The 22689-nt window shown below is 51.6% G+C and overlaps 1 protein-coding gene across 14 annotated transcripts in view; it reads left to right on the top strand.

The window, feature by feature from the left end:
- RPH3AL (rabphilin 3A like (without C2 domains)) overlaps positions 1-22689 on the top strand; it is a 169452-nt gene that overhangs the window by 96759 nt on the left and 50004 nt on the right. For 13 of the 14 annotated variants that reach the window (XM_082707177.1, XM_082707180.1, XM_082707176.1 and 10 more), the window contains one exon: positions 14866-14952. The exons of the other annotated variant lie outside the window; for it this stretch is intronic. In XM_082707177.1, the coding sequence (XP_082563303.1) occupies positions 14866-14952 (87 nt within the window). The remainder of the gene's footprint in view (positions 1-14865; positions 14953-22689) is intronic. 14 annotated transcript variants of the gene reach the window in all.

The raw sequence follows: 22689 nt of genomic DNA, 5'->3' as shown, positions 1-22689 counted from the left end.
GGGTGGGGGGAGACTGAAGTGACCTGGGAGAAAGTGAAGGTCTGGGTTGAGTAGAAGACTCCCACCTCAGGCGGCATGTTGGGGAGTAGGGGGCAGCTGGCTTCTCCCTTTGACCCTGCCTAAATGACTCATCCAGAGACATTTCTGTGACTTACTGTCCCCACTGGGTGTCCTGCTTTTGAAGTGTCAAAAATGCATAGCTAGTGAGCCAGGATGGGTCACTGGGCACCTGCTCCATACAGTCAGGTCACCCAGGTGTGACAGGGATCACCCTGAGAAGGATGGATCCATGTTAATGTCAGGGGAGCTGCTCAGTAGGGTGCTGGGGGGCAGAGGCTGTTGGAGAGAGCTGGGCCACCAGGGAGGGTTGGTTCTCCTCTGCTCTGGGGTAGGCGCTGCCCCAGCCTCCTGATTGTCCCTTGTGGGGCCACCTTCTTGTGCTCCCTCTTGACAGTGCCCCTTCTCGGGCTTCACCTTGAGCCCTGACTCTGCCAGCACCTGTGCCTCCAGCTCCGAGTGTGGCATTCTGGGGACGCTGCCTGCTCCCTGTTCCTCTCCTGCACCAGGGACCCAAGGTCTGGGGGGCACTCCTTCGGGGGTCAATACCAATTTTTGTACAGCCTTTGAACTGGAATGGTTTTCACATTTGTAAATGGTTGAAAAAAATCGAAGATAGATATCTTGTGACACACGGAAGTTACATGAAATTTAAGTTTCAGTGTCCATCAAGTTCTGTGGGAACAGGCTCTGCCAATTCACATACAGCTGCTTTGAGTTGACAGTGGCACCCTTGAATCATTGTGACAGAGAGCCTAAAATGCTTACATTCTGGCCTTTTGCCAAAAAAGTGTGCCAACACTTGTCCCAACCTGTTAGCATCCCCACAGGGTGCCAGGCCCTCAGAAGTGAGGAGGGGTGTGTGTCATGGGGGGCTGGGGTGTTGCTGGGGCCCAGAGTATTAAAGGATTTTGTAAGATAGCCTCCCCTTATTTGTATTGGTTCTCTTCATCTAGAATTTATTTTCCCCCTTGGAATTTCAAAAAATACTTTTCACCTTTGCATAGAGGTGCTGCCTCTGTTCACCGTCTCCCTTGCGCGAACTGCCTCTCCCCTCTCTGCCTCAGTTTCCTGACCTGGAAATGAAGACTAGGGATAGCACCTACCTCACACAGGGGCGGGAGGGGCGGAAGGAGTGAGGTATATGGTAAGCTCTAGAAACAGTGCCTGGCATATGGTAACTGCATAATAATTCTAGAAATCAAACAGTACAGAGCATGTAAAATTCAACTCCCCACCCCCATCCTTCACAGCCTGGGCATTTGTCCTGCCCCCTTCTGTCTCCACATGTGTACAAGTAGGCATAGGTGTGTATACATACATAACTGTAAATGGGGCCATAATATACTCTTTACTCTTTGGTTTCTTTTTTTTTTAACCTTTTTTTTCTTTTTTCACTTAATAACATCAAAGATATCCCCCTTCAGGTCTGTACATGGAAATCTAATTCCATCTGTAGGAGCTGTACGACGTAAGAGAATTTTTCACACTTCTCTGTGACCCTTCTCTTCTAGGCTGCTCACAAACACCCTCTGGGGGTCGGGATTGGGGAGGGACGCGGGGCCCAACCCCTCTCCCCCTTAGGTGTGTCCTCTCCCCGCAAGTCCCACCTCTTCCAGGGCCACAGCCCCACTCTGCAGTTCAGGCTTCTCTGGCGCACATGCGTGAGCACACTCCTCTCCTCCACCAAGCCTGCAGTCCAGCTGGGGCCGCGAGTCAGGTTCTTTCCCAGAAGGGAGTGCGAGGATGGACATATCTACTGGGGTGCCTACGACTGTAGATGCGAGCCATCTGCATCTGTCACCAGTACCGGCCAGCCTTGCCCACACCTGCAGCGAGTGGCCCTGCAGTCAGGAGAGCCTGCCATAGGCACGTCTCTGTTCCGATCCCCCCAGGGGACCCTGGGGCAGCATCCCAGGGCCTCGGTCCCCCCTTCCCTTGCCCCCGCCCCAGCAGAGGGAAACCAGGAGGTAAGAGGGTCTCTTGGGCCCTTCTAGCACTTTCCTCCTGTGAAGCTCAGGCTGTGTCAGCCTTTGCAGGCTTCCTGCCCCAGACCTGCTCCCCAGGGACCAGCACCAGCCTCACAGATCACGGAGCAGCAGCTGAGAGCTAAACCTCGTTTCTCAAGCCTCCGGAACGCAGCTGGGTTTCTTGTTTTAAAGCCGTGATCAGTTTGTTTCCCAGTGTGCTTTGGCTCTGGCTGTGGTTGCTTCCCTGTCCTCTCAGCAGGAGGAAGGCAGTGTGGGGGTTGACATGTGCTTCTGAGAGCTCCTTTGCCTCTGATGTTTCTCTGATGCCACACGACCCTCACAGCCCCTCTCAGAGGTAGGTAGGCAAAGGGCAGTGATTATACCCATTTTCCAGATGGAGAAATAGGCTAAACGAGCTACTCTCACTGCTCATTTCAACCCTTTGCCCATATATTCTGTGGGAAGTAGAGATTGCTAAAGACATGTAGGAGACCCTGCAAAGGAAGGTGCTGTCTGGTGCTAGCTTGCCGGTGGGATACCAAGGCTATTGACAAAGTGCATTCCCCTTAGATCCCACCATCATAGGGTGCAGTGCCCAATCCTAGCACTTGCCCCCCCCCCTCCTGAAGCAGACCTATTACAGAGTGAGCCTGGGGACTTACCCTGATTTGTCACACCCCTGAAGTATCTGAGTGGCTGGATGTCTGTTGCGGGGGAGGTCTGCTGGGGGTTCTTGAGTGGTGAACCAGAATCACTGGGAGGCCAGCTCCTCACTGAGCGGGCAAAGGCTTCTGCAGGCTTGGGTTAGGGTGTTGGGGACCGTGGTTGGGCCTCGTCCCTGAGGACACCTGTCTAGCACGCCCTCAAGCCCCATCCAGGCTTAGCAGCTCTTTTCCTGGGGTCTGGTCAGGGTAGCTTTGAGAGAACACGGACAGCAGGAAACAGTGTTGGCAAATCTGTTTAGTGGCTGTTACCAGGAACAGTAATTTCGTGCAGCCTCTTGTCCTCTGTTGTGGTAAATAACAGATAATGACATTTCCAGGCAGTGGTGTGGCCCTCACCTCTCCGGCAAGCTGCCACACTTCGGAGGGCCTGCGATTCTTCATCACTCTCCAATGGCCTCTGTTTTTCCCTTCACGACATTTCCCTCCTGGCTGTTTGCTGTTCGCTGACCTTAACTCAAGGTGGATTTAGCTGGTTCTCTGTTCCCCCACTGTGAGGAGCATAGGGCGCCTCTCCTGCTGAGGGGAGAGCAGGGAATGCACTCTCCTCCCAGAGCTCCCGTTAGCCCGGGCTTCCAAACCAAGAAAGAACCAGGCCCTTCTCAGAGACAGCTTGGGGACTCTGTAAGGTCCCTTCCAAACCCTTTCCTCACCTTTGTCATCCTACCTTCTGTGGGAGGCGTATCTTGACAGATGGAGAAGCTGAGACCAGGAGGCCTTCCCGAGACCCCTCCTGTCTGGGAACCACACTTGCCTTGCTGAGCTTCCAGGTGTAGCCAGGAGTGTGGCTTGGGCCCTCCAGGGAGAGGGGCCTGAGTTCCCGGAGCCCCTGCAGAGCCTCCCCACCCAGCTCCTGACTGCCTGCAGTGGAGACTCATTCCTTTCCCAGCTCATTCTCTGCTCAGGTGTGATTGGTGTGCTGTTCCCTACGGCCTACACCATCAAGTCTCACTGTGCCCACATGGTACCCATGGCCTCCTGTCCATTCCCTGGGCACATGCTGGGGACGTCAGCAGCATAAATGAAACACCTGGGCTGGGGGGCCTGAGGCTGGGGCCTGACTCCACCCTGCCTAGACCGGTCACTGCTCTCCTTGGTGCTCTGTTCGGGCTCATCAGCAGGGCCCCCCCTTGACCATTAGTGCTGCTGCTCCTGGAATGTTCTGAAGCCCTAGGGTGTTTGTCTAGTCTGCTGTGTTTTTCAAGTTTAGGGAAAAATAAAAATCAGTTCCAACAGGGTATTTTTTAGCTCCAAGAATGTTTACTGTGTCCCAGGCACTGGAGGGAGAGGGTATTTTCACATTAACTGACCTTTTGAGCGTAATGATAATCCTGTGAACTCAGAGAAGGCAGTGCTGACCCCGAGGACAGGTGGGGGTCCCGAGGTGTTGGAATGTCCCGTGCCGAGGTGGTGGGCGCAGGAATGGGGGATTGATGGGGTCTCCTGACTTGAACCAGGCGGACCCTAGTCTCATGACTTAGCTTCTCACAGACCTTGGTCTCCTGATTGGCTTCTCACAGACCCTGACCAGCCACCTCCAGTCTCCCCAACCCTCCCGTTTCCCAACCTTGTTCTTTGGCCAAGCAGCTTGAGGTCGTTGGAGAGTTGGCAGTCTTGTCCAGCTTTGGGCCCCATGGTTGTGCTCCAGGTCCCCTTCCGCCTCCTCCAGGTACTGGACCCTGTGACAGCCCCTTGCCCTTCTGTGCTTTCCCTCTCCACCAGCTCCATCCCTAAGAATCCAAGTGTTCAAGTCCCCTTCAGACTAAGCAAACATTTATTGAGCACCTTGGGCACCATCCAGGCTTCTAGAGCTCCCTCAGGGAACGAGGTGGTCAAAGCTTTGGACTTCCCAGAGCACCTTCCAGGGGTGGTGAAATCAACATGGAAAGTTCCCTGATCTGCAGCCAAGTTCCCCAGCTTTAGTCCTCCCTCTCTGTCTGTTGCTTGGCCTTCCTCCCCAGCCCTGATCCCATGTACCAGCTACCACAGGCAGCTATTCCAAGGGAGTCTACTCACACTGCAGGCAGTAGCATGTCCAAAGCCTGACCTTCTTCCCGCCCTGTTTACTTCACCACCATACAACCTGTTGTCCACGCTAGCAGCCCAGAATGACCTGGCATCCTTCCTTTGCCTCGCCTCCCTTACCCAACCGGGAGCTGGAATTCCATAGGCATTTAGGAATGTTCTGGAAAAAGAACCTTTGCTGAGAATGTGGAGGACAGATCGGCCAGGAATGTGACTGAATCACTCAGCAAAAGTATTTTTTCTGAAACCCAGATCTGATCTGTCCCTCCTGTCCTCAAAACCTGTGGCATCCCCGCCTTGCTTATCGCTCGGCCCCTCCCTCCTTTCCTGGCTGACTTCATGCCAAGGACCTGCTAAAGTTGGGCATTTGAATGCAAGCGATGTCCTTTTTCTTCAAGGAGTCATCCATAATCTTAGAGGGGGCACAGTCCCAGGAGAGACCATTTCAGTATGATGCTGTCAACACTCTAGAAATGTCTACTCATTGTGGAAGTGCACACGAGGGAGTAACTAGTACTTCGCCGGGGGGGGGAGGGGTAGTGGTAAATCAAGGAGGGAGCCTTGGAGGAGGAGACATTCGCTTTGTGCCTGAAGGACGTTTGCTAGGCATGAAGCAAGCCTGGGAAAAAGCTTGGAAGCATGGAAGTACCTAGAGTGTCGGGAGCAGACAGTGGGGTGTGGATGGGGGGCCGGGCTGGGATCCTCAAGTGTGGGTGTGTATGTTTTCTTCTCTCTCTGCTCCTCACCTGGGAGCCTTGCTGGGCTTGCAGCCTGCTCCAGAACCTGGGGTTAGCGGCCTTCAGAGGTGTTTACTGAATGTTCTGGGCCTGCATGAGCTCTGGCCTGCAGCTAAGGTTGCTGCCCACCAACTTCTAGAGAGAGGGATGGTGGAGGCTTAACAGAGCCTCTTGCCTTGCGTCTTCCTGTAGAGATTTCAAGTCTTCCAAACATGGGGCTGTAAGGTCAGTGTCTTTGGGGTCACAGACCCTGGAGCCGCAGAGTTTGTGAGCAAGGGTCTGTTGGGCAGACCTGGCCAAAGGCTCCTTGCGTGGCCAGCACTGAGACCACGGTGAGTGTCCCCCATCCAAGGTGTGGCTTTGTGGTGGACCCTGAGGGGCCAGGCTTACTTGGAGCTGAGTGCTGAGAGGGTGCTGAGAGGGGCAGGGCATTTTCAAGATGCTGGATTGTGAGGACTTAAAAAAAAAAAAGATCCAGTCTTTTCTTCAGCTGTGATTCCAAGAACCAAGGTTCCTGTAACAGAACCCAAGCCAAATTTCTACCAGGTGGCAGGTGGCTCTTCCAGTGAGAAATTATCTGTGAGAGGCCTAGGCTTCTGAAAAGCAGAGGTTGATGGCTGCAGCCCTGGCTGGGCTGAGGGAGGCCAGAGCTTGCTCTGGGACTTTCGGTTCCTTGTGTTCACATTCCTGGCACAGCCAATGTCTGTCTGTTCATTTCCTGGGCCCTAGAAGCATCCTTCTTAACAAGTGGGGGGTTGTAGAGGGCCATGGGCAAGAGGCAAGATCAGGACCGGGATCCCAGTTCAGCTTTCCACTTCCCTTGTGTGACCCCAGACAAGTTACTGAATCTGTCTGCCCCGTTCCTGTCATCGTTAAATGAATAATCCGTGTGAAACCCCCATGCTGTGCCCAGCACACAGTATGCATTATATAAGCTCTTGATTTTATTATTACGGACCTGCCCCTCCCCCAACTCTGCCATTTCCTTGTAACACGAACTTGGTCAAGCCACCCCACTTCTCTGGGCTTCCAATCCCTCATCCATGACATTCAGATCATAAAACCACCCTCGTAGGGCTGTTGCGAATGTAAACGAGATTGAATATGATGATGATAATGTGTGTTGAACGCTGAGCATGGTGCCGGGCTCAATAAATGGTGGCTATTATCATTATTATGAGTTGTAATTCTAAGTAACCACGCAGCAGGGAGCAAGATGGATGGAAGCTGGCTCCCTCCACCACCTGGGCCTTTGCCTGCCCTCCCTCCTGACAGAGTAGAGCTGGAGAGCGACAGGCCACTGTGTGACATGGTGGGGCACACCATGGAGACCACTGGTCCCAGCCTCGTCCCCCAGGGACTCTGGTGGAGCCCGCTGGACCTGCGGCTAGGAGTCTGGGGGACAAGATGGCCTCAGCCATTGCTCAGGCACCGTCCATTCCAGGAACCCAGGCTGGCAAGCCAGGTGCAGAAGCAAGGAGTTCTTCCCCTGGGCTGGAAGGAGCTAATCCAGGCTCAAGGATTCTAGTTCAGGACTTGTCAGAGCCAAGCCAGGGGAGCAGCAGGCTGCATTCAGAGCTTCTGGAAAGTTTGAAGGTGGAACCCATTGACTGCTATATTCTTTCTCCCTTGGCCTATTGGCTCAGTGACAAGCAAGCCCTGAGGTGCACACCAGGCTCAGGAGATTTTAGGAGGGTTGTGTTCAGGGATTTGATAGAACCGTTCTCAGAGGAGTGGCAAGTTCTTAGGCATGTTGATTCCCATTTGTCTGGAAGAGAGGCAAAAACCAGACACAGTCTCTGGTCTGAGAGGTGATGCTGAGGAGAAGTAGGACCAGGAAGAGTTAGTGGGATTGTGTGGGGAGGGGGTGGTATCCACCCCCAATCCCCGTCCCAGTCAGCCTGGCAGCTTCATCTTGCCCAAAGTAGCCTATGACCCTGTCAGATGCACACAGTGGGGCACGAGCACAGAGATGATCCAAAGTCGCATCCAATTGCAATTTCTTATCATCTGCTTGTGAATGTTAAAAAACTCAGACTTTTGTCAACTTCACTCTCCAATCGGGGCTCGGTGCTCACTGGCTGGAGTGAGGTGTTTTGGAAGCTAGTCCTGAAATCTATGGTGCTTCTTTTCCACTGGGAGAGGCGTCTGGGGGCTGGGCGGGCGGTGGGGGGGGGCTGATGGGCGGATGTCAGCGGCTCATCTGGTGGGGGTGGGCCTGCTGCAATCTGGCCATGCAGCCTCCCAGAAGTCTGGGTGAAGAGGGGAACTTGGCCCTGCATGGCCATGCGCCTGCCACCTGCACCCAGGATGGAGAGAACTGGTGTGTCCCTAGGCCAGCATTACGGTGGGAAGCACAGAGAGAGTTGACTTCCTTCTGAAATTCTCCGGTTGCCTCCTGGCTAGTGTCTCAGATGGAGCAGCAGATGGCTGGCGTTCTCGAGGCTGCGCGTCTTTGGGCCCCAGTAACTCGGTACTTACAGGCAATCAGGGCTGAGGTCAGCGTGCCCGTCGCCCCACTGGCCCTGGGTGAATGGGAAGGAGGCAGTGCCTGGCTGTGTCCTCTCCCACTTGAGGCATGACCTTGTCTACAGTTCTGGAGCGGGGCTGGCTCTGCCATCACTTGGAGGTGTGGGGGGTGGTTGGATTGGTATCTGTCTGGGCAGCTGCTTGGAGCTCAAATACCATGGGGTTCCCAGCCCCGCTGTCCATGGCCAAGTTCCTTAATCTCAAGCCTCAGATCCCTCATGTGTAAAACCGGGACAGTAATACCTACCTTCTAAGTTATTATGAAAATTGATAAAGTTCTACATAAAACACCTAATTTGGTGCCTGCTGTCGCATAAGTGCACCATGGACTATATAAATATTTATAATATGTACATGGGTATCTCAACTATGTGAAGTCACCTGGCTGCAGGTTCCTGATATAGAAACTAGGTTCCTGACACAGAAACTGGGAGACAAGTCCATCCCCAGCGCCTGCACTCCTGGCCCACGGGGGCTGGTGAAGCCCCTCCAAACCTGGCTCATGTCTCCAGGGTTGAGCAGGGCTGAGCCTCTGATCTGGGGGTCAGGTACTCAGTGACATCATCTGGGAGAGGCTGAGGGACAAGGCTGACGATCTACATTCAAGCTACAGTCAACCAAAAAGTCCTTTCTCCTACCTATTTGTGCATGTGCTTTCGGCTTCTTGAATCCATCCTGACCCACAAAAATCCAGATCTGGCAAAAAATGAACTTGGGGTGAGTGATTTCCCAGAGCATTCCTTTAAATAGGAATTCTGCTTATCCATTGGAAATAGATTTTGACCTAGCATGATGGGATTTACGTTTGGGTTACTAACCTTCCATATATTTTTCTGTGCATATACTGACTTCTAAATAGATACAGGCACTTATGCATATTTATACGGCAGAGTATCACATTCTGCATACTGTTTATAACGTGCTCTTTAAATTTAATTTATTGTGAGTGTTGCTCCATTTCAGTACAAATACAGCTTTGCTGGGATTGTTTCCACTTTTTTTGGTTTCTGTCATCAGCATTTTTACTGCTGCGTAGCTTTCCCTGAAATGCGATCGAATGGTTCCTTGTGGAGAATTCGATCTCTGGCCTTGGGAGCACATCCTGTGGCGGGAGGGGCATGCTTGCTCCTCCCACTGCTTCCTGCAGGTGCTGCCCACATTCGGGGGGGGCGGCCCTGTGTCCCCTCACTCCCCGGGAGTGGGACAGCCGCTCCGTGAGTATCACAGCGGCGTGGGTCCTCACAAGGGTGTCTCACCTACAGATTACCCTGAGTCACCCTCAGATGATCGGAACTCCCCAGGAAGTCTTTTTCTAGATGAGAGTTGCCAGTTCATAAACTCCTCTGTTCCGAGGGACACCGAGCCACTGAGGACAAGGGGTCATGCCTTGTTCATCCCCTTCCTTCCTAGAACAGAGCCTTGTGTCAGGTATCAGATGTTTGCTGAAGCACCAGATATTCTCAAATGAACCATCTTCAATATTCATGTCTACTGCCCAGCGTACATGCCCCGGCCTCCTTGCATGAACCATTTGAGCACATTTCCATCTCTCTCTGCTTGACTGAGCATCACGCACGAGGCTTTCTAAGGGACGACTGATGGTGCTGTGAAGCCCTCAGGAGGTGTCGAGGGCCGTGTAGCTGTGTCCCGCTAGCTAAATGCTCTCCGACCCCTGGTCCTATGAGGCCTCGGGGTCTGCATGCCCAATGGTGGCATTCCTGCCTACTGTGGGCCCTGCGCCCCCTCCCTTCTCCTAACCAGCAGCAGCTTGGGAAGCCCCACAGACCGTGGGTTCTCCCTGAAATGGGTTGGGGCGCTCACAGTGAGGAGGTAAAGGCCTGGCCTGGGAATAAAATGCTTGAGATCCGGAGCAAGTGGCCTCTCAGACCTTTTGTACTTCTGCTCCCATGGCGTGGTGTGGGAAGGTGAAAGTGTTGGATTGCAGGGCGGGGGTTTGAGGAGTAGAGGGGTGACCCAAGTGGCCTGGATGATGATGATGTCCAAGAGGGCACCTGATGGGACCATGGAATGAGTCTGCACACACAGGTGGCCTGCAGGATATACCCCTGGGCACGCAGGAGCGGTCACGGGGAGGCACGGAACACATCCCTCCTCTCCCCCATGCCCCCACATCCTTTACAAAGGACCCTCAGTGTCATTTCCTCTGGGAGTGGGCCAGCCTGGCTGGATTCCTGCCCCATGCCCTGAGGCAGAGGCCCACCTGGCCAGCCATCCTGCCACTGCAGACACTCTGTCCCCTGTCCGGGCTCTCCTGCTGCCCTTCTGGTGAGCACCACGTGGTGGGGGTGGGAGTGCACCCTGGCCTGTGCTGCAGACTGTTTCCTGTCTCTGGGGGTCTCAGCTCCCCAGCAGTTCGGCATGTTCTACGAAGGGCTATGTCTTGGCTTTTCTCAATGATAATACTAAACGTATCTCCTGTTTATTTGTTCATGCATTCCACAAGTATTCATTGTGCTGGTCACCGGAAACAGGAAAGTGAACAGAAATAGACATGGCCTCTGACAGCCTAGTAGAGGCAATGATAGTCACCACACCTGAGGGTAAAAATCTTGACCTGACAGTGGAGGAAAACAGGAAAGAGACTATTACAGAAGCTCCATTGAAGTACGAAGTCAGGGAAGGCTTCCTTGAAGAAGTGGTGCTTTTTGCTGAGGTCTGAAGGATGCATAGGTTAACAATGAGAGAGCATGACCAAGTATATCCCAGACAGAGGGAGCAGCACTTGCAAAGGTCCTGTGGTGGAAGAAGCAAGTGAAGACCAGGGCCTGAAGGCAAGCCCACATGGCTAGGTCTCAGAGTGTGGAGAGCAAGGTGGTAAAGCCGGGGAGAAGGGTGTGAACTGAGGCAGATGAGGAAGTTCCAACCCGGGCAGGCATGGCACACCATGTAAGAGCAGGTGGCCTCCATCCAGAGAACAACAGGAAGTCTCTGGAGGTTTTTAAGCTGGCAGGGACAGGAGAAATGACATGATTAGATTTGCATCTTGAAAAGATCACTCCTGCTGCTATGCCGGAAGCAACTGGAGGCTGGCCAAAGTGGGGGTGAGGAGATGTGCTGGGAGGCCACGGTATAGGCAGGGGCACTGGAGATGGCTGCAGTGTGGACTGGGGCGGCGTGGGGGGCGGGCCACGATGAAGGGGAAGTGACTATACCAAGGGAGATGTAGAGTTCTCAGCGATGGATTATTTGGTGGGAATGAGGGAGAGGACCGAGGACATTTCCAGGTTTGGGCCTGTGTGACTGATGGGTGCTGGCATCCTTCGCTGAGACAGGTGTGCGGGGAAGAACCGTGGTTGTTGCTGCTCTTTACCACATAGTACGCTAAGCACTTTCCTGAATCATCTCCTCGCTCCTCCCAACAGTGGGAGTCTGCCAGTTACCACCGTTTTACGGGCAAAGAAGTGCGGCTCAGAAACAAGTCCAAGTTTGCATCTATATGGCGGATTGTACTTTCCTGCCCAAAGCCTGTGGCCTGCGGCCTGAGCCACCCGCTCTGAGCTGCAATACATATTTGCAAAAGGGACGTGGAGGCAAAGAAGAGTGAGCACATGCACGCTGAAGGCCGGGAGCTTTGTTGATTCTACTCCAAGGCTGACCCAGGAGCTAGACTTGTACTGTTTAACGCCCACATGGTTGCAGCTGCAGGAAGTGACAGAGAGCCACGGCCCGGCCCGCAAGCTGGAGCTCTCTCCCCATGGGCAGTTCCACTCCGTGGAAACCCATCTCAGGCAGGAAGTAAGGGACCACCCCAGGCCCCTCCCCCCGACACTGCCCCTGACATAATGGTGCAGTGTTTCCTTTGCACCCAGTTGATATCATGGCTGCCTTGTCCTCTCTGTCCTGGGCTTTTTAAAATGCCACCTGCCTAATTTTCTTCATTGGAACCTTGGAGCAAAGACCAAACCCATAAGGAGAAAAGGCTCATTATTCTCTTATTGATCCAAGATTTAATAGAGCAGCCATTGTGTATTATTTGAACTGGAGCATGTTATCTTTTTGCTGGCCCGAATTCCCCAGCCAGAGACGCTGCAGACCCATGAAGATGGCAAAGGTGGCGAGAACTGGGGTTCTCCGCCAGTGATGGCTGTTAGCTTGAAAGCAGGCTTGTGCGTGGGCTGGGGCAGCACCCCACAGGATAAGAGGCAGAGGGCACACTGGGGACATGCAACCCATCCCTCTTTCTGAGAATTGACCAACAGCCTTTGACGCAGCTCTTGGAGGGCGGCTGGTCCATGCCACTCCTGTCCCTAGGCTGGGCGGTCTGTGTCCCACGGTCTGCGGGGAGAAGACAACACGGCCATTCTGCGCTCTCCCCCAGTTTCTTGCAGTGCCTCCAGCAGCGCAGATGTTCGTTCCACCAGATATTTATCGAGGGAATGTGTGTGCCCACCCTCCCAGCCTCACTTCCAAGTGTTCGCTCCTGGAACCCGTGTCCTGCAGCTGGGGAGCAGTGTGGCTGCTCCCCCACCCCCAACAGAGCCTTGACCCAGGGTCATCCTGCGTTGCCTTCTCTGCCTCGTCAAGAGGCATCAGCCACACGCCTGGGGACATGAATCAGCTCCCTGGAGAGCCCTGGGCACCTGCTGGGCACCTGAGCTGGGGAGGGAGTTATCCAGTTTCCTGGGTTCTGGAAGAAGGGAGCCTCCTAAATCCTGACTGTCCCCCACTTGCTGGGGGGCCTTGGGCAGTCATAAACACTTCCGAACCTCAATTTTCTCATCCTCATAATGGAGAGCATGACCCTCCCCTCGTTCATACTTTGTCACCAGGGCCCTAGTGCGTGGCCCCTGCCATTGTCCAGTAAATGGGAGTAACTGGCCCTCTCTCCTCTTGTTATTCCTCACACGTTCATCTCATTGGGAGGGGCAGAGTGAACTTAGAGGACGAGCTGTCATCCTACCTGCTCAGCAGTAGGAAAATCTCGCCACGCTGGGAGGGCCTCACTTACTCTCACACGTGCCATTCATGGGGGTTGGTGGGAAACAGCAAGGAAACCAGCCAACTGGCTTCTGGGTTTCCTTCCTCTCTCTTTACCCCCAACAAGAAAGGCCCATGTTGTGCTTTTCCGAGGCCCATCTTGTGGGCTTATGGGGGCCCCTGTCCTTGGGGTAGAACGGTTGCTGGGAAGGGTAGGGAGAGTCCCCAGACCAGGTCATGAGAGGCAGCTCGGGCCTTCTGGGAGACAGGCCGCTGGCCCCAGTGATGCTCTGCCCCAGCCTGTCACACAGCCCAAACCCCGGCCTGGTATGAAAGTGGCCGGGCCTCCATCCCCCTCCTCCGAGGGACCACAGTTGCTCAGAGGGAGAACAGCAGAGTAGTGAGCACCCCAGATAACACTCACTGACCCCTTCCCAGATGGACTGCACCTCCAGAGACCCCCAGCTCAGGGCCTTCACAGGAGCTGCCCAGGGGCCCCGGCTGTGACTGGAATGGACTTTCTGCCGGCCCAGACCGACGAAAGCTTGAAGCAGGTTGCATTTTATTTGGAGAAATGGATGTGGCATTTCTCATACCTGAGTGTTGAATGGTAGCAAATGTCTCACCACCCCCCCACCACCCCCCATGCATCCAAGCTTTCCTTCTGCCGAGAGCTGGCTCCTGCCTCCCGCGGTGCTGGGCTCATCCGCCTGATCGGGCAGTGACGACATGCTCTGGGAAGCCAAGTCGGTGACATTTCCCTCTCTGAGGAGAGTGTGCTCCTTGCTCAGTTGGCAGCCTGCAGAAAAGGCCAAGCTACAGATCTCACCTTCCCCGGGTGGCGGGAAGCAGGAGAGAGCCCCCAGCCTGGCAGGGACAGGGCTGCTTCCATGGGGGTAGGAAGATGGGTTGGCAGGTGGGGCAGCTCTCTGAGGAGGACACACGGCCGGCCGCTGAGTCATACTGTGCCTGGGTTAGCTGGAAACAGGTCCCAGCCCCACAAAGTCCCCCTCTCCCTCCCTGCGAATTTCATCTGGCCTTGCCCAACCCCGATTGCTGCTTGCTGCTGTGTGTTTCAGAGAAGTGAGACGTGGATGCAGAAGTCATGAACTTCAGCAACACTGTTAAAGGAAAAACACTAAGGAAACTAGGTCCGGGCTACTTACGCGTCTGGAGAAAATTATATAATGGCTCTAGAGTCAGACCTGAGGCTATCTAACTCACCTGCTGCGTGAACTTGGGCAAATTTTCCAAGTACTCTGACCCCTGGGTTGCTTGCCTATAAAACGGGCCTCCTACTTACATAACAGGGTTCCTGGAATCATCCCGTGGGCAATGTGGCATAAACCTGCCACCGGTGTTTCTCCCCAGATCATCCTCTTACCTTGTCAGGCACGCATGTGAGGTGTTTGTGTGGTTGTATACAAATGTGTGTGTTCGTTGTTGAACAGTATCATTTACTGCCCTTGTTACCAGGTAGCGACATAATCTGCTAAGTCAAGGCCACATCGTATTCCGTTCTGCTGGCCTGGATCTTCCCCTGGTATCAGGGGTTTGGGTGGCTTCCAGCTCTTTACTGTGGAAAATGATAAGCCATGAATATCAGCCAGCTTCCTTTTTTATGGGACCCTAACAGAATGTAGTGGGGGCGTGGTGGGGAATTTGTGTCGTGGCGATCCACGGATGGGTACCCCTGTCGTGCCCTAAAGCCAGCTATGGGTTTTAGGTGATCTGTGCCCTTTGAGTTATGTACCCTGCTGGTCTGAGTCTCACACCATCCCCTTGGAAGAGGCCAGTGGGTTCCTTGCATCAGTTTGAGTTTCTCAGCCCCTCAACCAAGGAGGAAGTAGATGAAGTGCTTACATTCCTGTGTCCTCTCTCTTGTAGAAAGTCTGCACGAAATGTGGGATCGAGGCCTCCCCTGGCCAGAAGAGGCCTCTTTGGCTGTGTAAGATCTGCAGCGAGCAGAGAGAGGTAGGATGCCCAGGGCAACAGGTGGGGGTGGCCTGGGGTGGGTCCAAGCACTTGCAGTTGGGGAAATCCATGGTTGGTTGCTGGGAGGGCCTTCTCTAGAGGCCAGGTGGGACCACTGAGGATGGCCAGGAAGAAGGGTGGGGAGGGTTAGCCTGTCTGCTTGCCTGTTCCGCGTGCAGAGGGGGTAGGGAGCCCTGGTTCTGCTGTGCCTGGGCCCCGTGGTTTTGGTGGGAAGTCCTTTGCACCGAGCACAGGTGCGTATAGCATTTTGGGCAAGGCTCTTATTACAGTAACAGCAATGGCTATCCTAGGCTGTTAACTATGCACCCGGCACTGCACCAAGTTCTTTATATAGATAGATTCCTTCCATTCTGACACCACCCCACGGGCGGTTGCTATGATTATCCCCTTTTACTGGTGGAGCAATGGAGACACAAGTAACTTACAGGCACACTAGTTGGTGGGAGAACTGGAAACCCAACATAGCCGTGGTCTGCTGTGATGATACCACCCCAGAGTCCCTTCTGGTACGTTTCCATACTTCTAGTTCTGACCCCATTTGAGGAGAAGAAATCAAGGCTCAGTGAGTTCTCTGAGGCAATCACGGGGGGGGGGGCTCAAACTGTGTCTCTTAACCCCAAACCCTAGGGCTCCCTCTACTGTACCAGGGTCGGGGCTGAAACGGAGGATGTCAGCACGAAGCTTCTCTCCGTGGAGGCTCACGGGGCAGGGATCTGCTAACAGAATGAGCTGGGCACAATGCAGCATACCCCCGGTTTTCCGGGTGTGGGTTTATTTTTTTACTTCCCTTGCTTGGCAACTGATATGGGCTTTTAATTGGAGGATCCATAAAAGGTCTTCAGTTGTGGGAAATTTTCAGCTGTGCTGTCCTTGAATATTGCTCTCCTGCTAACGCGTGTCTCCTCTCCTGGAAATCCCCTTGGATCCATTGCCGAACCTCAATCCATCCTCCAGGGGCTCCGAACTGCTCTTTCTTGTTTCTTCCTTTAATCTTTCTGGATACTTTCTGGGGAGAGTCGTTAGTACCGGGTAGTCTTTAGTTCATTAAACCTTGGGACCGTCTCCCAACTGTTGGTTTTGTCCTTTGTCTTTCTTAGCGTCAGCTTTCCTCAGGTGTCTTGGAATTTGGGTCTGTATGCTCAGCTTGAGTGGGAGTCAGTCTGTCTCCCTGCCCCACCACCGCCAGCCATATCTCCTGCCGAGGGGTCCTGCGTTTCCTCCACGCAGGGCCTGGGTCCCCCCTCGCCTCACCCCCACCCCCAAGGGCAAAGCCTTGTGTCTTGGGTTAGTGATTGTCCACAGTGACAATGGGGATTATGCCCAGAGTTGATCAGCACTGGCTTGGGCAGGGCGGACATCTGTGCTCTTTTCAGCCTCCTTCCCCAGGTGGGAAATCCCTTCACCAGCTTCCACTTTCAGTGGCTCTGGTTTCTGGTGCTCCACCTCCCAGGTGGCACTTTTAGTCCCCGTGGCCTGCTAGGCTAAGCTCCCAGCTGCCTCCCTCCACCTGCTTCTGGACTCAGAGCTCAGTAGGCTGTGCCTTCAGCCCCTCAAAATAGTAACTGTTTGGAGTCTCCGATCCATTGAGATAGGTATAGAGAATATATCTTATTTTTAAAGCACAGATAAGTTTTCTTGTTTTTAGAATATTCTCATTGGTCCCTGCTGTGTTTTTGGAACAAGGAAGGTCCTCAGAGTATGAACTATGATTCTGTCTTGCCTGGAGGTCCCTGATTTCTCATCCATTGCAGGGTGAAAGCACCAGAGGTGCTGTGGGAATCGAGCAAGGTCATTAAAGTGTACAAAAGGCACATAAATGTCTGTCTTGAACAGGAACTTCGTAATATCAGAGGCCTCCCTCTCACCCAGCCAGAAATCCCCACTTTGAACCTGAGGTCTTTCTGGTCTTCAGGGTTCCCTTTTTAGAGGCAGGGATATCCACTGCCGCAAGAGAGGAAATTCCTTCAAAGAGTATCTTGTGGCAGACACTTAGCAGGATGAAATGACAGTCACCCCCCCCCCCCCCCCAGCTGTGGGAGGACAGAGAGGAAGGAGCTGCCAGGGAAGAGGAGGTGGAGGATGAACTCAGCAAATGTAATGATTTAGTGGAGCAGTCAGGAGGCAGCTGCCCCTGGCCAGCACCCCCTCAGGTCACCCCTACGCTACCACCCCCCCAACCATCCTGAGCTGCCTTGTGCAGGGCCCACCACCGGCCCCTCCTAATCTCCAGAGCCCAGAAAAGTCCAAAATAGCTTAGGATGAATTTTCTTATCTCTTCTAAGGCAAAGAATATGAGGCTGTGCAGTGTGCTATCAGTTTGTCCTTGAACTTCTGGAGGCCAATACAACTTAGCAAAATCAGGAGTGCTCCTCCGTTCCCTCTCTGTGGTACCTGGCATACCGCAGCCAGTTAGGAGGTGTGGCTGGGCCGCAACAGACAGTATGCAGGTCTTGGAGGCTGCGTACCCGTGGAGGCTGTATCCAGGGGCTGCTTTGGGGGTGGGAGAGTGACAGGGTAATTGGTTTCCTCATGCCTTTTTGTCTTAGAAAAAATTATCTAATCACAACAAAGAGATAGTTAAATAGAAAGCATTTAAAATGTCATTTTAAGTGCCACTTAGAGCTGTTTCTGAGCCTGTGATAAAAACGTGGAGTTCTGTCCTGCGGCAGAAGCCACATCCTGATGGGAGAACCTGAGTTTTCTGGTGGAGACTCATATTTTTGTGTCTAGACGCTCAGATCTGCCTCTCCTTTTGACATGTCCCTCCTTGTCCTCTCTGGCTGTAATTGTCCAGATTTTTTTCCTGGGTGCTGGTTAAAGGTCCCGGGTGCTTTCAGGTTGGTGTTGCTGCCTGCTCTATGTACTTCAGCCCCACCAATGTGAACTTCAGCCCCAATTTAATGCGCTTATCCATATGAGCATCCAACATGTATTTACCGAGCATCTTCTATGTGCTAGGCAAAGTAGCTCCTCTCGTGGGAGAGGGAGACCACCGACATCATAAATCCTGCCATGTCACAGATGGTGACAAGGTGCTCAGGGTAAAGGGGGGAGGGTGCTGGGAATGTGGCAGGTAGCTGCTGTGTTTTATATGGTGGTCAGGGAAGGGTTCATGGATGAGATGGCATTTGAGCACACTATGTTGTTCTGTGATTGGAAAGTATTCCAAGTGGAGGGTATAGTGAGTGCAAAGGCCCTGAGGCAGGCAGTCCTTGGTAGGCTTGAGGAACAGCAAGGAAGCCAGTGTGACTGGAAGAGGAGGTCAGAGATGTGGCAGGGAGTCAGAGCACGTTGGTCCTTGTAGGCCGGTGTAAGGACTTTGGCTTTTGCTCTGAGTGGAAGGGGCAATACTTGGACGGTCTTGAACAGAGTAGAGACATGACCTGAATCCCCTACCTCTTTTTTATTTTTTTAAGATTTTATTTATTTGACAGAGAGAGATCACAAGTGGGCAGAGAGGCAAGCAGAGAGAGAGGAGGAAGCAGGCTCCCCATGGAGCAGAGAGCCCAATGTGGGAATCGATCCCAGGACCCTGAGATCATGACCTGAGCCAAAGGCAGAGGTTTAACCCACTGAGCCACCCAGGTGCCCCTCCCCTACCTCTTTTTAAAGGATACTCTGGCTATTGTTTTGAGAATAAATGGTCTATTATAATGTCAAAGTTAGTATGACGGTATTTCAGCTCTCCTAGTTAATATTATCCTAGATATTTAAATTCTTAGCTGTTGCTACTCCTTGAAATTTTCATTTCTTATTTTTATTTTTTTTAGATTTTAAAAAATTTATTCATTTGAAAGAGATTGTGTGAGCAAGAGCACAAGCAATGGGGAGGGGCAGAAGGAGAGGGAGAAGCAGGCTCCCCACTGAGCAGGAAGCCCGATGGGGGGCTCAATCCCAGGACCCTGAGATCATGACCTGAGCAGAAGGCAGACGCTTAACTGATGGAGCCACCCAGGTGCCCCTGTTGTTTTTATTTATTTTTTTTTTAAGATTTTATTTATTTTTTTGACAGAGATCACAAGCAGGGAGAGAGAGAGAGAGAGAGAGAGAGAGAGAGAGAGGGAAGCAGGCTTCCCACCGAGCAGAGAGAGCCCGATGCGGAGCTCAATCCCAGGACCCCGAGATCATGACCTGAACTGAAGGCAGAGGCCCAACCACTGAGCCACCCAGGCACCCCTGTTGTTTTTATTTTTAAGTAATCTGTATGCCCAACGTGGGGCTCAAACCCACAACCTCAAGATTAAGAGTCACATGCTCCACCAACTGAAACAGCCAGGTGCCCTAAAGTTTTCATTTTTTTTAACATTACATACTTTACTCTTTTCTGATTATGAAGTTAATGTGGATTATTGACATTTACAGTATATCAAAAAGCATAAAGAAATACACTCCCCCTCCCCCAGAATGGAAAATCTTAGGATCCAGAGACAATCACTGCTAACAAACATCTTGGCATGTTTACTTCCGGTCTTTCTTCTGCCTTATTTCTTTATATTATTGAACCTATGTTTTAAAATTAACATTGTAGGGGTGCCTGGGTGGCTCAGTGGGTTAAAGCCTCTGCCTTCAGCTCAGGTCATGATCCCAGGGTCTTGGGATCGAGCCCCACATCGGGCTCTCTGCTCCGCAGACAGCCTGCTTCCTCCACTCTCTCTCTCTGCCTGCTTCTCTGCCTGCTTGTGATCTCTGTCTTTCAAATAAATAAATAAAATTTTAAAAAATTAACATTGTATCATAAGTAGTTTTCAGCACAGTCATTAACTCTTTGAAAACATTCTGCATATGGCTACATTTGGTTATTTAGGATATCTAAGTTATTTCCTTTTTTTTCCCCCTTATTAAGAACCACGGTATATATCTGTACATAACTTCTTGCCTGCATTTAAAATTATATCCTCAGAATGGATTCTTGGAAGAGAAAAATAAATAGCAGCATTTATATTCCCTCTTTTCTTTTTTTTTTTTTTTAAGATTTATTTATTTATTTGACAGAGAGAGATCACAAGTAGGCAGAGAGGCAGGGAGAGAGAGAGAGGGAAGCAGGCTGCCTGCTGAGCAGAGAGCCAGATGCGGGACTCGATCCCAGGACCCCGAGATCATGACCCGAGCCAAAGGCAGTGGCCCAACCCACTGAGCCACCCAGGCACCCTCCCTCTTTTCTTACAGACCTTTATGTTACTACTTTTGATTTATTCCATAATTAGCTGGCATATAATTTTGTGTAGTCATAAATAAGGGCTCATGCATGGTATGTCTTTTTCTATCTAGTAATAACCCTTGCTTTTATTTTTTAATTTTTTGAAAGGATTTATTTATTTACTTATTTGAGAGATGGAGAGTAGGGACGGGGTGGAGGGAAGGGAGACAAAGAATTCTAAGCAGACTCACCACTGAACACCGAGCCCAGCATGGGGCTCGACCTCACAACCCTGAGATCATGACCTGAGCCAAATCAAGAGTAGGCTGCTTAACTGACTGAGTCACGCAGATGCCTCACTAGCTCTTGCCTTTATACAAAAAAGACACGTGACTGATGGTAGAATTGATAATCTTTCTCACTCTGAATTCTGTGGCTTTTGTCCCTTGTCCGCCAACCACATGTGGAAAGAATCACCATGAGGGAGAGTCAGCAAATGCAACAAGTAGGACTGGTATCCAGAGAATGGGAGAAAATAAAGAAACTAGAAATATAAATACATTTTTAAAATTAGTGACATAAAAGAGATAAGAGAAGGAAGAGAAACCACATCAAACAAATAGGACCTTTGAGAAAGGAATCACCAAATTTGAAAAATAAACCAAGTGAAATTCCCTTCCAAGAATTTCAAATGGTTCATTTGAAAAAAAACGAACCATTTTCATTTTTAAAAAATGAAAAATGTGGGGTGCTTGGGTGGCTCAGTTGGTTAAGCAACTGCTTTCAGCTCAGGTCATGGTCCTGGAGTCCCAGGATCCAGTTCCGCATCGGGCTTCCTGCTCAGTAGGGAGTCTGTCTCTCCTTCCCTCCTTATGCTCTCTCTCTCTCATTCTCTCTCTCTCTCTCAAATAAATAAAATCTTTAAGAAGTAAATAAAAATGAAAAATTTTATTAATAAATTTAAAAACTCAATTGAACTTAATTTGGTAGTTTTCTAGAACAATAATTTAATGTCATTCCCATTAACAGCTACATAGGCTTCCTTATCATTTGCTTTTTTTTTTATTATTATTTCTTTATTTATTTGACAGACAGAGATCACAAGTAGGCAGAGAGGGAGGTAGGCAGAGAGAGGGAAGCAGGCTGCTCACTGAGCAGGGAGCCCGATGTGGGGCTCGATCCCAGGACCCTGAGATCATGACCTGAGCCAAAGGCAGAGGCTTAACCCACTGAGCCATCCAGGCAGCCCCATATCATTTGCTTCGTATCAATTGTTTTTTATTTTTGATCCCTGGTTGTCACTCCCAACAGCCTGGAGTCCCAAGGCCCTATTTCTGCTCTACCAACTGTCATGAATATGATGTCTTTATGTTTTTGTGACCACACAATACAGTTTTTACCCAATTAGCCTTTTTTCAACTTGCTGCTACATAAGCATTGGATCTCCCCACTCCCCTCCCCCACTCCCATCTCCATTCCCTCCTTGAACAGGCACACTCTGTAGTCACTTTTCTGATTTCCTTGTTGGCAATTTAATAAACTTGGACATGTGTTCGAGATTTAAAGAACCAGAAAGAGGGGGCACGGCTGGCACCTGGGAGTTGCAGTTGATTCTTGGTTTCATCTCAGGTCATGATCTCAGGGTCTTGAGGTCAAATCCCGCGTCAGGCTCAGCACCAAGTTGGCTCGGTTCTCTCTCTCTCTCTGTCTCTCCCCTCCACTCTTCTCTTTCTCTAAAATAAATAAATAAATGGAAGGGAAGGAGGGAGGCAAGGAAGGGAGGGGCGGAAGAAGGGAAGGATGGACAGACAGACCCGAAGGGAACGTGAAGTGGCCCTCAGTAGACTGGTTAAATGGCACTTCAGGCACGGCTGTAGAACCCCAAAGAGGACCTTGGGAGCCAGAGGATCGTTTCGAGCGTGCAGCTGAGCCTCCAAGTAGATGAAGCCCATGAAGGCAAAACTGAGAAAAAGAGAAGGCGGGATGACAGGATCCAATGCACAACAGAAAGTAGTTTTCACGGCAAGCACAGACACGGGGGAGAAGTCTGAAGCCAGACTTTGCTTTTATTCCTCTCTAAATAACCTGGAGGTGTTACTTATATGTATATATTGGGAAATGAAAAATTTTGTCTGGATATGCCTGGGTCATTTTCATTGATTGTGGTCTAGAAAAGATAGACTGGGATCTTGGACTCCAGAAAGTGTTTCAACTATGTTTTTGCTTGTTGCTTCGTTCTCAACCATTCTTGTTTCTTCTTGGGGGCACTTTTAATTTGAAGGGTGCATTTCCATTCTCTGTCTTCTGTATCCATGGTCTTCTACCAGATCATTTTCAATTCCCCCGTTCTGACTTTGGAGGTCTGTGTTTGTCTTGGTGCACACGCATCCGTCCACCTTCAGACGCTGTGAGTGCTGCAGACTCGGGATTTACCTGAGACAGCACATGCACGGCTAGCAAACCCTGTCCTTTGTCAGGGATTTCACTCCCCCCAAGGCGCACCATGGCTCTCCTGTGACCTGGCCTTCTGGCCATTGGGTCTAGGGGGGATGGAGAAATCTGCAGGCCTAGTTTGTCCT

Source organism: Mustela nivalis (assembly GCF_964662115.1).
Source record: "Mustela nivalis genome assembly, chromosome: 17".
NCBI lineage: Eukaryota > Metazoa > Chordata > Mammalia > Carnivora > Mustelidae > Mustela > Mustela nivalis.
Note: the sequence above shows the minus strand (reverse complement) of the source record. Positions and strands in the feature narration are given on the sequence as shown.